General features: G+C 44.0%; 1 protein-coding gene across 1 annotated transcript in view; it reads right to left on the bottom strand.

Moving 5' to 3' along the window:
- SEC24C (SEC24 homolog C, COPII coat complex component) overlaps positions 1-12,320 on the bottom strand; it is a 2,546,747-nt gene that overhangs the window by 1,428,957 nt on the left and 1,105,470 nt on the right. Inside the window, exon 11 of the mRNA XM_044055565.1 lies at positions 760-875. Within this exon, the coding sequence (XP_043911500.1) occupies positions 760-875 (116 nt within the window). The remainder of the gene's footprint in view (positions 1-759; positions 876-12,320) is intronic.

The following is a 12,320-nucleotide window of genomic DNA, read 5'->3' as shown; positions in this document are numbered from 1 at the left end:
GCCAGTTCTTCAAAATGTAACTCTTACCACTCAAAATTAATCCTGTGCAACATACTGACATCAGCTTGGACTTCTAACATGTACAATAAGCAACTGTTTCAATATACATGGTAGGAAGGAACTGAGCTGTAGACAGGGCCAGCAATAAATGAAAGGAATGCCTGCTGACACAGTGTCTGCTTTCACAAACTGTGACTGTGGGCTTGAACAATGGCTCAAAAGTCAGAAGGCCAGCCAAGGGAAATGAGGAAAGAAATGAGAGTCTCTGGTTAGCTCATCTTCCTCATTAGCAGTGAAGGGTTCATCAGTTTTTTATTTCTGCTTCCTTATAAACATTATGGGAAATACATCATGAAACTGTCTTAGGCAAAGGAGGGAGCAAGTCCTTGCAACCACTACCGACTCAAAGAAACCTGATGCTTCCCCTGGGAAGAAAGTGCAACATAGTGCACAGTTTGAACAGAAGATCCTCCATATCTGCAGAGCGATGGTATGAATCACGTAAAATCCTTGCCAACTCACTGACTCTTACTGTGTTTGTGAGGAGAAACTAAGTTTGGAGAGTCTACGGGCAAAGAAACTATGGTCAGATAAACAGCTGCAATGGTTGTAAAACACTATGATATCCTTACAACAATCAGCTACGTCTTAAAAAGAGTTCTGAGAGGAGAGAAATTAATCTGGTATTTACTGTAAAATTGTCACTTGCTTGACATGTTAATGTGCCTAAAAATGTTATCAGTCTGTAATGTGTCACACCTTGCAGTAGTCTACTGTTGCCAAAAACTCGTAAGATCCCATAGACAGCTCCGGTCTTTCATAGTAGTCGACACGCTTCCCAGTGTGATCCAAATGCTGAAAGTAGTGAGGTGGTACTGTAAAAAAAAAAAAAAAAAAAAAAAAAAATGTATGTATATATATGAAAATGAATTTTCACACCTTTTCTTTAAATTCAGTTAGGATAGTGATAAATGGAAACTTAGTAAACAATTTGAGCCTTCTTTTACCTGTGACCTGATGAATCCATCTGTTAGTAAGTTACAGGTCAGTGACAAGTTTGAGGGGAAAAACCCTTGTGCAATAAGTCTTCCTGCTACAATCCGCAGATGACAAAATCATCACTATTCACTTTCTTCCAACTTTAAAAGGTAAGCTCAAAATAAGGAAAAAGGCAAAGTACAGTTTTGTAAGTACACTTACCATAACAGAAGATGTTCGAATGATTACTGCAGCAGTAGCCACAGCTATATGGGAGTGAGGGTACCAATACTGCAACAGTGATCAGTAGCACATAGAATAGTTGTGCAAGAACTTATCATAACCTTAGATATCCTCCTCTTCCATGTTATAACCTTAGATGTCCTTCTCTTCCATGTTGCAGTATTCATGTTTTTCAGGTGCATAGCTTCAGTGAAGCAGAGTGGGCGGCTCAAATGGAGGTAAAGTGAGTTTTTTCAGGACAAAATTTAGGTCCCATGTAGGAAGGATTGGCTTACGAGGGGGTCTGATATGGAGGACCCCTTTCAAAAAAAGCTTAACCTCTAATCTGGATGCCAGAGGAGGCACCAAAGGAAGACAACCTGAAATTGCAGATAAGTGGACTTTAACAGAAGAGTATGTTAGTCCTGAGTGTAGAAGCTCACACAAGTAAGAAAGGACCATGGGTACAGGAATGAGTAAAGGGTCCTGTTTTTTTTTCTTATGACACCACCTGGAGAATCTTTTCCATTTTGCCACATAATTTCTCCTGGTGCTGGGTTTCCTGACCTCCTGCAGGATACCAAGTATGTCCTCTGAGTATAGGTGCCTGAAGGGGATCAGAACCCTAGCACCCATAAAGTGAGCCTATAACTGCTCACCTGAGGGTGTATTAGGGACCCCTTGGTCTTGTGTGAGTAGGTCTAGAGGGTGGGGTAACCTGTGGTGATTGCCCTTGGCTAAAAGGTGAGGAAGAGGACACCAGTGTTGTCTTGGCCAGAAGGGGATCACCAGCAGGACATTTGGTTTGCCCCTCTGAATCAGTGTGAAGGGGGGGGGGGCATAAAGGTACATTCCCACCCCAAGAGAAAAAGAAGGCATCCACTTTCCAGGCCTGGGGATGTGGATCCCTCGTACAAAACAGAGGTAACTGCCTGTTCTGGGAGGAGGCAAACAGGTCTGCCTGAGGAATGCCCGACTTGTGTATAAGATCTAGGAACACCTCTCTGTGAAGTATCCATTCATGAGAGGGTGCAGAAGTTCTGCTGAGAATGCCTGCCATTGCATTCTCTGCTGAAGGAATGTACACTGCTTGCAGGTGAATATGCAGAGTTGAGGCTACTGACCAAATATGTATGGCTAGGCTGCAAAGAAGGTAAAAGTTTGTTCCCCCCCCTGCTTGTATATGTACCACAAAGACAGTCATATTGTCTGTGACTACTGTCAAGGTGCCTGGTAGGAGGACTGGTTGGAAGATCTGTAGTGCTAAGTAAAGGGCCCTCATCTCTGATGTTGATGTGGTCCCTTTGCCCGAGTGAAGACCACTATCCCTGCACTTTGCTTAGTTTTTGCTGGTGTTGTAAAACTACCCCCAACCCAGGTCTGAAGCATCTGTGAAGATTTGCTGTGAGGGTGGGTAACTGCAAGGGTATGCCCTGGTTAAGATTGGTGGTATAATACACCATTCCAACTCTTTTTTTCAGGCATGGTAGTAAGGGGAGGGAGACATCCAGAGCATGAGAATTGTTGGTTCCGAGTCTTTAGTACCCACTGGATCCTCCTCATATGCAGCCTTGCCAGAGGAAGCATTGGTATTCAAGGATGCCATGCGGCCCAGGACTCTCAGGAATTCTCTGGCTGAAAGTCTTTGGAGAGAGAGAAGCTTCTGAAGGTAAAGCATGAGGTCTTTTACCTTCTGGCAGGGAAGGAAAGCTGCCATCTTGTCAGTTCTTATCCTGCACCCTAGAAATCTAGGTCTTTCGTAGGGGTTAGGTGGGACTTCTAGTGGTTCACAGTGAACCCCAGGGTCTGCCAGGATTCTGGTCAGCAGGTGTAGGTGATGTTGCAGGGTGTGAAGGTCCTGGAAAAGTATTAACAGGTAGTCGAGATATGGGTATATTAGAATGCCCTATGTTTTACAGTGGCCAATCACTGGTGCTAGACACTTTGTGAACACCCTGGGTGCTGTGGAGAGCCCAAAAGGTAATGCATAAAACTGAAAATGCAAGGAACCTACTGAAAAACGTAGGAATTTCCTGTAGCAGGGATGAATAGGAATGTGAAGGTGGGCATCCTTCAGATCCAGGGATACCATAAAAGCCTGGTGAGGAGCAACAGCAGCTACAAGGTGAGCATTCTGAAGGTGTGAACCTTGAGATAAAGCTGGAGTACGGGGACAAATCCAGAACTGGTCTCCCAGGACCATCTTTTCTTTGGACCAAAAACATCCTTGAGTAAAATCCCTTATTTACCTGCTGTGGTGTGAGCTTTTCTTTGGTGCCCTGGGCATGAAGTTGATGCAGAATACAGGGGAAAAGATGGAACTGGCTTGAGGGGGGCTGGGGTATCCCCTGGAAGGGCGGTAAGACCTACCAATTCATAAAATAACCTTCTTGAATTATGGAGAGGACCCAGGCTTCTGAGGTGATCGTCTGCCTGGAGGGTAGGAAGAGGGTAAGGCGAAGGGACAGGGAGGATGGAGAAAGGTAGTGGGATTGAGTCACAGTTGAAGGGTTCTGTCCTGGTCAGGCTGCCTCCGAAAGGATGGTGCCATAAGGTGCTGACTTGTTGGAACATGGGCTAAATTCTTGGCTAGGCTTACAAGGGTCTCAGGGCCAATAAGCTTAGTAACTTCTTATGATCCTAAGGGAGTGTTGTTATGGGAAGATGGAGTTATAGGAATGGAATGTTTCCTAGTTGCCTCCATCCTTCAGCCTGTGGTGGAACAGAATGAGTGGACTGTCTCCTAACAAAAAGTCCTTTGAGAATAGTTTCTATGGTACCTATTACTTATGAATACTGCAACATGAGAATAGAAGGACATCTAATGTTATGGTAAATTCTTACACAACTTTACTAAGTCTTGACTGAAATCATTGTTGCAGTATTCTTAACATATGGGTGATTCTCAGAGTTGAAGGAAATAAAAAAGAGGGAAGATGAGCTGTCCAGGAGACGTAACAGGAAAGACTTAGCAAAAGCAGCCCTGGATGTTGAAAAGACATCTATCTTGTAATGACTGACGGTGTGCACAGAAAGACCAGGTGGCCGCTTTCAAGATGAACCTGGCATCTAAACCACTGTGGAATGTCTCACAGGAGGCCACTGCTCAAGTAAAATGTGCTTTCTAGCAGAAAGGCAACACTTTCCCATGTTGTGTGTAACAACAAGAAAATAGCCTTCAATAGCCAAAATTCTAAGGAATCCATGAAAGAAACAAAAAAATGTTATTTTTTTCTGACAATTTTTCTTTTGTCCAGGTAAAACCTTAGCTGCCTGTAAACATCTAAAAAGAGGAGAAAATTCTTCCCCCCCCCTTATTTAGGGGATTAGGGAAAAGGCAGACAGGGTGATAACCAGGTTGGGGGACATCTCATTCAGTACTTTACGTATGAATGAAGGATTGGCCACGGCAGTCACCCTGTTGGAAATGAGAAAGGGTGAAGAGCCTAAAGTTCAGAATCTATGTAGGCAGAGGTAACGGCCAGCAGAAGGACAGTCTTCCAGGTGCAGAATTTTAAAGTGGCAGAAGCGGCAGGCTTGAAAGCGAGCAAAGTTCTTCCAGCACAAAGTTGAGATCCCAGGGAGGAGAACTAGGTTTGCTAGGTGGCTTAAGATGCAAGATTTCCCTCAAGAAAAGTTTGACTTCTATCCTGGACATGAAAAGAGGACCAAGAGACAAGCAGGCATTAATGTCGGACAGCTGGGCTTTAATGGAAAAGTAGGCCAGCCCATAGTGTAATAATTTGCAGAGATATTTCAGGACAGAAGGGGTATCTGCTAAGAATGTGTCCTGGCTGTGCTTAAAGCACAAAACTGAAAATCTTTCGAGTTAGCTGTACATGATTTTCTGGCTTCCTGTAGAACCTGAAACATCTCCTCAAAGAGGTGTCTTTTAGGGATCAGAAAATTATCACTTACAGAATGAGACCGAGAGGCTACATTTGGGTGGAGAAGTAGGCCTTGCTGTTAAGTAAGCAGATCTGGTTCCAACAGTAACTGCCAATAGTTTCTCTTGGACAGGTGGAGTAAGACTGAAACCAAAGCTGCGTTGGCCGGAAGGGGGCCAGTAGTAGAAGTTTTGGAGCTTCCTTTTGAACTTTTAGAAAGACTTTTAAAGTAATGGTAGGCAGAGGTATACAGGAACCTCCCTGACAACTGGAAAGAGAAAGCATGTGTCCTTCAAGCTAAGGGGGAAGGAATCCAGGTGCAAAAAAAGAGAAGCTGGTAGTTTACTGGTGAAGCAAAAAGGTCTACCTGTGGAGATCCCCACTGATGACTTGTTTGTTCAGAGTCCATCTGTGAGGGTCCTCCAAGGACCTGCTTATGTAGTCCCACCAGTACATTCTCATGGAAGGGAATGTCTGCAGCTGTCAGAGTCATGCCCATTTGTATGGTTAGATGCTGTGCCTCCTGTGCTAGCATGCACAGCGGGTAAGATCTTGTGTCCCCATTTGTTGAGATACCACATAACTGTGGTGGTACTGGTGTACACCAGTTGTGAACCTGGTTTACACAGATGGAAGAATATCTCCAGTGCTTGCAGAAAGGCTCTTATTTTTTCAGGTTGACATGTTCTTTCAGAATGGAGGAAGCCATTTCCCCCACACTCAGTAGGATCCTATCCAAGCCTCCATGTTCTGTCCAAGGCATCTATGTGAAACTGGAGTGAAAAAGTGGCCTGGATTGAGCATGACCTGTTTTTCCCACCATAGGAGCTCCTTTCTGAGGCAAGGTAATAAATGGATCATGGTATCCAGGGGATGGGAATGTTGAGACCAAACTGATTTCAGGTACCACGGAAATTTCTGCATATGTAGCCTGGCCAGAGGAAGCATTGCAATGGCAGCTGCCAAGAAACCCTTGGCATTGAATATATCCCTTGCTGTGCAATGAGATACTGAGTACAGGTTTTTGAAAAAGGTGTCCAGACTGAGAACTTTTTCCTGAGAAAAGAAGACAATCATTCTGAGTATCCAGTCTGCAACCTAGAAAGACCAGGTCCTGAGTGGGATGAGAAGAGATTTTCTGAAGTTGATTGCGAGCCCTAGGTCTGACAGCTGTACTATGAAATGTACATGCACGAGGAGGGAGTCTATGGACAGAGCTGGATCGAGTAAGCTATCCAGGCAAGGGATAATTTAAATTCCCTGTGTGCAACAGAAGACTCTTGGTGCCATATGAAGACCAAAGGGCAAAGCAGTAAACTAAAAATGTGATGAGCCAGAAAATCTGAGGAATTTTCTGCAAGAGGCTCAAATGAGGATACAGAGGTAGGCATGCTTTTGGTCTAGTGATACAAGACGTGAGAAAGAATGAAAGGCAGAGTGGTGTACAGAGAGAGCATTTTGAAGGTGGGTGCCTTTAGAAAGGTGTTTAAAGGAGAGAGATGCAGAATGGGTCTCCCCTGTCCTTCCTTCCTTCCTTAACACAAGAAAGATTCTGGAAAAGAAACCTTTTCCTATGGAAGAGGGCAGCATTCTATTTCTATGGTGCCTTAATCTAGCAAGTCAGAAATGACAGGGATGAGCAAAGAGAGTTGGTTTTGTGGAAAAGGAGCAGGCCTACCCTTTAGACAGCGGATCCTTTCCAATGACATGGCATAACCTTTTTGATGATAGCCAAAACCCAATGGCTGTTGCTACCATTTCCCAGAAGGGAAGGAACAGAGAAAGTCTTTTTTTAAGAGGAGTGAAGGAATCGAAGAGGGAAAAAGGAATAACTGGGAAGATGGTCACAGGTTTTTTGCCTGTGAAGGGAGGCCTCTCCAAACAAGATTCACTACGTGATTTGTCTGAGAGATCTCTTTCTTGGTATTTTTCATTGTTCATTAGTGGATAAGGGTCCCTTCTTAACAAAAAGTGGACTTGGCTGGGTAGTTCCCGTGATATCTATAGACTGTAGAAAGTAAAATTTGATTACAGTCCTTTATGGTTTTACTTTGCTCTTGTAGGACTTTGAAGTGATTTGAAGCTTCTGAGCCAAATAGGAAATCTGTGTCTAGAGTAAAGCTAGGATTTTAGATTTGAAGTCCTCAGAGATGAGTTGGCTGCCCAACCATGCATAATGCCCGATGACTGAACCTGTGGCTGCAGCCCTGGAAGAGGCATCCACAGCATCATAACTGCATTTGATGCCGTACCTAGCAATTAGAGTAGACTGAGACAGTAAGGTCTGCATTAGCTGCTTAGAATCTGCAAACTGTGGGTCTGACATAACCTTATTCAGGGACTTAGGTCAGAGAGCAAATATTTATTCATCTGGGTCTGGTAGTGGCAGCTCTGAATGCAAGAGTGGAAGAGGTGTAGACTTTCCTTCCCAACCTATCCACAGTCCTACTATCCTTGTTTGGGAGAAGGGCATCAGTAGAAGAGAGAAGTTTAGAAGGCTTATCTGAGGACAGGGAGAGACGTAGGGTTCTTAAAGAGGTATTTTACTTCATCAGGCACCTTGTAGAATTTGTCCGAGAAAATTTGCAGCTGCTGTTTGAGAATCAGGAGCTCAGGATGTACAGTGAAAGGTACCCTGGTATGCACTTAGCAGTGGGGGGACTGGAGAGGGGGCTGGAGTGTCCTTTTCCAGATTATAGTACCTCTCTTGAATAGCAGAGATTTCTGAACAGCTTTACCAAAGAAGGCCTCCTCAATAGGAGAGCAGGGAGAGGGAGTCCCCCTCATCAGAGGAAAGTTGTTTTTGGGAACGCATCTGTGAGGAATAGTCCAAGGAATGACCAGAATCCAGATCCTGTTCATCCTCAGAGAAGAGTAATCCTGAGTGTGTCTTTTTGGTGTGGCTTCTGGCAGTTGGGACACAAAAGGAGGTTTAAAGGTCATGATTGCTTTAAATATGCCCGGGGAGTAGTCCACACATTCCTTTTCTTTGGAAGCTACAGGGGAGGTCGCATACCTGGTTTTCTTTATGTTTTAGGTGTGATGTCCGCTTGAATGAGACTAAGAAATTCAGAGCCTTGGCAAACTTCAATGGAATCTTTTCCCTTACTGGGATTTGAGAAACTCTGTATGGACTCTCAGAAAAAATGAGACGTGGTTCATCCGAGCCATCCACAGAGTGCATGGTCTCAGCAGCTATAACAGCCTCTGGCAGGACCTTGGTAGTGGGCAACTAAGAAGGGATCGGATGGACTGTGGGCTCTACAACCTCAGTTGGTGCACCTGACTCAGAGATGCAAGGCTGCGAGTTGTCTTGGAGTCTTGCATTTCTTCTTTGGTGGAACTGTGATGTCGAGTGCTGGTGATTCTGCTCTTTGGTTTGAACCAGGCATTTTAGATGCTGAGTTTTGAGGAATGTGTTAAGGGAGGAGGAAAGCCGCCACCTAAGGGTTTTAGGAACAAACTACTGACAGATGGAACAGATTGATGATTTTTTGTCATGTTCCTGGCCTAAACATAAAAGGCACTTAAGTGTGCAAGTCCTTGTACAGCAGTGGTGCACAACGTCTTGCCCTGGGGCCAAATCCGACCCTCGACGCAATACCATCCGGCCCCCAGACAGTAACCAAAAATTTAAAAAAAAGTGAAAAAAATGCTATGCCTTACACCAGTCACGCAAACTTTCCAGCACGTGCCTACTTACCTAATTGACTGCAGTTGCGCACACCTCTAATTTTAGCTGTGGAAGTAACTATAATTTGTTGTTTATAACTTGTAGTCTATAAACAGTAGTAACTTTCTGCAAGAGTTTGTAATAATTCATGGCTGCAAGCCAGAATACAGTTAAACACAAAGTTGATGTAGAAAACAGGCAATTTCATGACTGCTGTCTTAAGTAAAAATGCCAGTCACCTGTACCTACTGTTAACTGGTAATGACTTGCTATGTTTTGAGGTGGCCAGCATTAAGAATTCGTGTAGTGGCCCTCCCCACAAAAAGGTTGTGCACCACTCTTGTACAGAATCTGCCTAATGCACATGCACTTACCCCTTCTAGCTGACATCTAACATATATGATTTAAATTATCAAAATTCTCGAGGGAAAAAAAGGTTCCCAACAGGCCACTTATCTGAAATGCAAAAAAGTGAAGCAATGGTACTTATGACTCAAAAAAGATCAGTACAACAGATGCACAATGGGCATTCAGACTGGTGGAGAGACAGTCTTAAGGTACTCACATGTACAATCGCCTATATACCCTGATGCATAGGAGGTGAGGACACAGGACAAACGTATGTGTTCAGGAAGGTAAAGCTTCAGTACCCCAGATGGATGTCAGCGGACAAAAAACCCATATGTTAAGAATACTGCAGCAATAATTTCAGTTAGGACATTAGTAGATGTTTGAATGATCACTGCAGCAGTAGCCTTAGCTATATGGGGTAATTATCATGCCAAGAATATAACAGCCGGCCAGCTTCCAAAGCTTCAGGGCTTCTTTCACGCACCCAAAAAGTCTGTCAGCTCAAGCTGAACTGACAAAAACTACAAGTTTCGGATGCCAGCAGACAGAGGGAGGATGAGCCCTGAAATGACAATGCTATGAACAAAAAAACAAAAGAGAAATTATGTCCTTACCATAATGTTCCATCTGTGTTGTCGATCTTCATTCATACTTGACTGATGGGTTTGGTTCCGAAAACTCAGAACAGACTTGGCCGTTATACTAGCTTACGCTAAAGCTCTAAACATAATGCCTCTCTTCCCTCTACCTCAAATCAAGTTTGCCTATCATAAAGAAAAAAAATGGAAGCTCTGTCTGAGCAACAACCCTATAACAACCCCATAACTATTTCCTAGTCTCCAGGAGGGGCAGGAGGGTGGGGTGTCAAGAATGAATGAAGATCAACAACACAGATCGAATGTTATGGTAAGGACATAACTTCTTTATCTGATGTTGTCAATCTTCATTCAAACTTGACTGATGGGACAGAGTCCCCAACTACTTTAGCTATTGGGTGGTCCTAAGGAAGGATATTCCTGAGCACCATAGAGCCAAAAGATGCTCTTCCCCTTGAGACCATATCAAATTTGTAATGAGTGATAAAGGTATGAGGGGTAGCCCAAAGTTGCGGCTGCATATGTGTCTTCCATAGAAGCTCTGGAATGGAAGACTACTGAAGCAGAAATGGATCTTGTTGAAAGAGCTCTAATTTCTGCTGGCACATTGAGTTTATTATGTTGCACATAAATGTAATGCACTCTCTCAACCATTTTGACAAAGTGCCCTTTGAAACTGATTTGCCCAATCTAGTACCTGAAAAGAATAGAAATAGTTGGTCTGATTTTCTAAAGATTTTGTTCTATTCAATTAAAAATGCAATTGTCTGTGGACGTCCAACATATGCAAGCAGTACTCTCCGTTGTTTGAGAAATTTGGAAAGACGACTAGTAAGTCTCTGGGCTGGCTGATATTGGAGTTTGACACCACCTTAGGAAGGAAGGAAGGAGGGATTAGTCCTGAGTGATACTCTCTGTGGAAAGTGATACATGGATACTTCACACAGAGCCTGTAACTCTGAAATTCTCCTGGTGGATGTGATAGCTACTAGAAAGAGAGTCTTCCAGGATAAAAATCTGAGGTCAGAGGAGGCTGCTGGCTCAAAGAGCTGAAGAACTAAGGACTGCAAGACCAAGGATAATCCCAAGGCACTATAGTATCTTTGAAAGGTGGCTTCATAGGTTCATACTAGGCTATCTGCCCTAGGGCAATAATAAGCCTAGCCAGAATGTGTTTGGCTTTCGCCACCCATTTTAAATTAATTTTGCTATGCCCTTTTTCGAGGTTATTATACTGTGCCTCTGTCTAACAGTGACACAGAAGTGATATAGGTTCATACTAGGCTATCTGCCCTAAGGCATTTATAAGCCTAGCCAGAGTGTGTTTGGCTTAAATAAATGCATCCTGGTACAAATACTTTCCCTTGTTCATAGGTTCATAGATTAGTACTAGGCTAACTGCCCTTGTGAGCCATTTTAAGCCTAGCCATTTATCCCCTGTGAGATTCAAACCCTGTACCTTGTGTTTGTAAGGCAAACACCTTAACCATTAAGCCACCCTCAAACACCCTCAAATGCAGAACACAGTTAAGAAAAGTTTTGCAAAGGCGGTGAGGTATTAAAGAACAATCATCAAATCCATTATGTAAATTGGAAATGGCTACTAGATGAACTCTAATGGAAGAGGTTAAAGCTCCCAACTGAAATAAGGTGGCTAAGTATTCCAGGACCTTACTGACTGGACCAGAGAAAGGATCGAAACCATTTGTGTTCGAACAAATAGGAAATCTTTTCCATTTGGTAAGGTAAATTTTTCTGGTGGAAGGTTTGTGAGAAGCCAGAAGCATGTTTTGCACTGGAGAGGGCAAATTGTTTTCCCTGGCAATTACTGGAAGTGGAGAAACCAAGCCGTCAAGCTTGTGATGTTGAAGGTTGGGATGGATCAAGCCCTAAGGGAGAGATAATAGGTCTGGAGTTGGATCCAGAGTCCACGGGCTGTGAACCAGGTAAGGCCAGAGAAAGGGAAACCCATACATGATGGGGCCAATAAGGTGCAAGGAGAATCACTTTGCTTCTCAACCATTGGCTTGGAAATTAGAGGAATTGGTGGGAAGGCATACAGAAGTCCCGGGGGCCAATCGTGGAGAAGTGCATCTCTCGGGGACTCCCCGTGAGGGGGAGACTAGGGCAAAGTAGCTGCTGCAAACAGGTCGCAGCAAGGCTGACACCATCAACAACAGATTTTCGTCGCTACACTGGGATTGAAAGACCACTCGTGAGGTACAAGGATACACCTGCTTAATTTGTCTGCATTCACATTGGAATTCCCCGAATGATGTAGTGCTATTAGAAAGCAGTTGGAGGCAACTTCCCATTGACAAACTCTCAGGGCTTCCAGACATAGTAGGTAGGATATGGTTCCCCCCTGTTTGTTGATGTACCAGACTATGGACATGTTGTTTGGCTGTACAGCAATTGTCCCTGAAGGAAGGGCAGACTGAAATGCTTGCAACACTAAAAGCACTACTCTCAGTTCTAGGACACTGATGTGCAGATTGGCCTCCTGGGGAGACAAAGTGCCTTGGACGGTCTTTCACTGAAAATGCCTCCCCAACCCTATCAGGGAAGCATCCGTGGTCACTACTGCCTTGGGTTGAGAGGGGTAGAAAGGAT

The sequence above is a fragment of the Protopterus annectens genome, chromosome 14.part0 (genome assembly GCF_019279795.1).
Source record: "Protopterus annectens isolate FY-2018-M chromosome 14.part0, PAN1.0, whole genome shotgun sequence".
Classification (NCBI taxonomy): Eukaryota; Metazoa; Chordata; order Ceratodontiformes; family Protopteridae; genus Protopterus; species Protopterus annectens.
The sequence above is the reverse complement of the archived record's forward strand: the minus strand, read 5'-3'. Positions and strand labels throughout refer to the sequence as shown.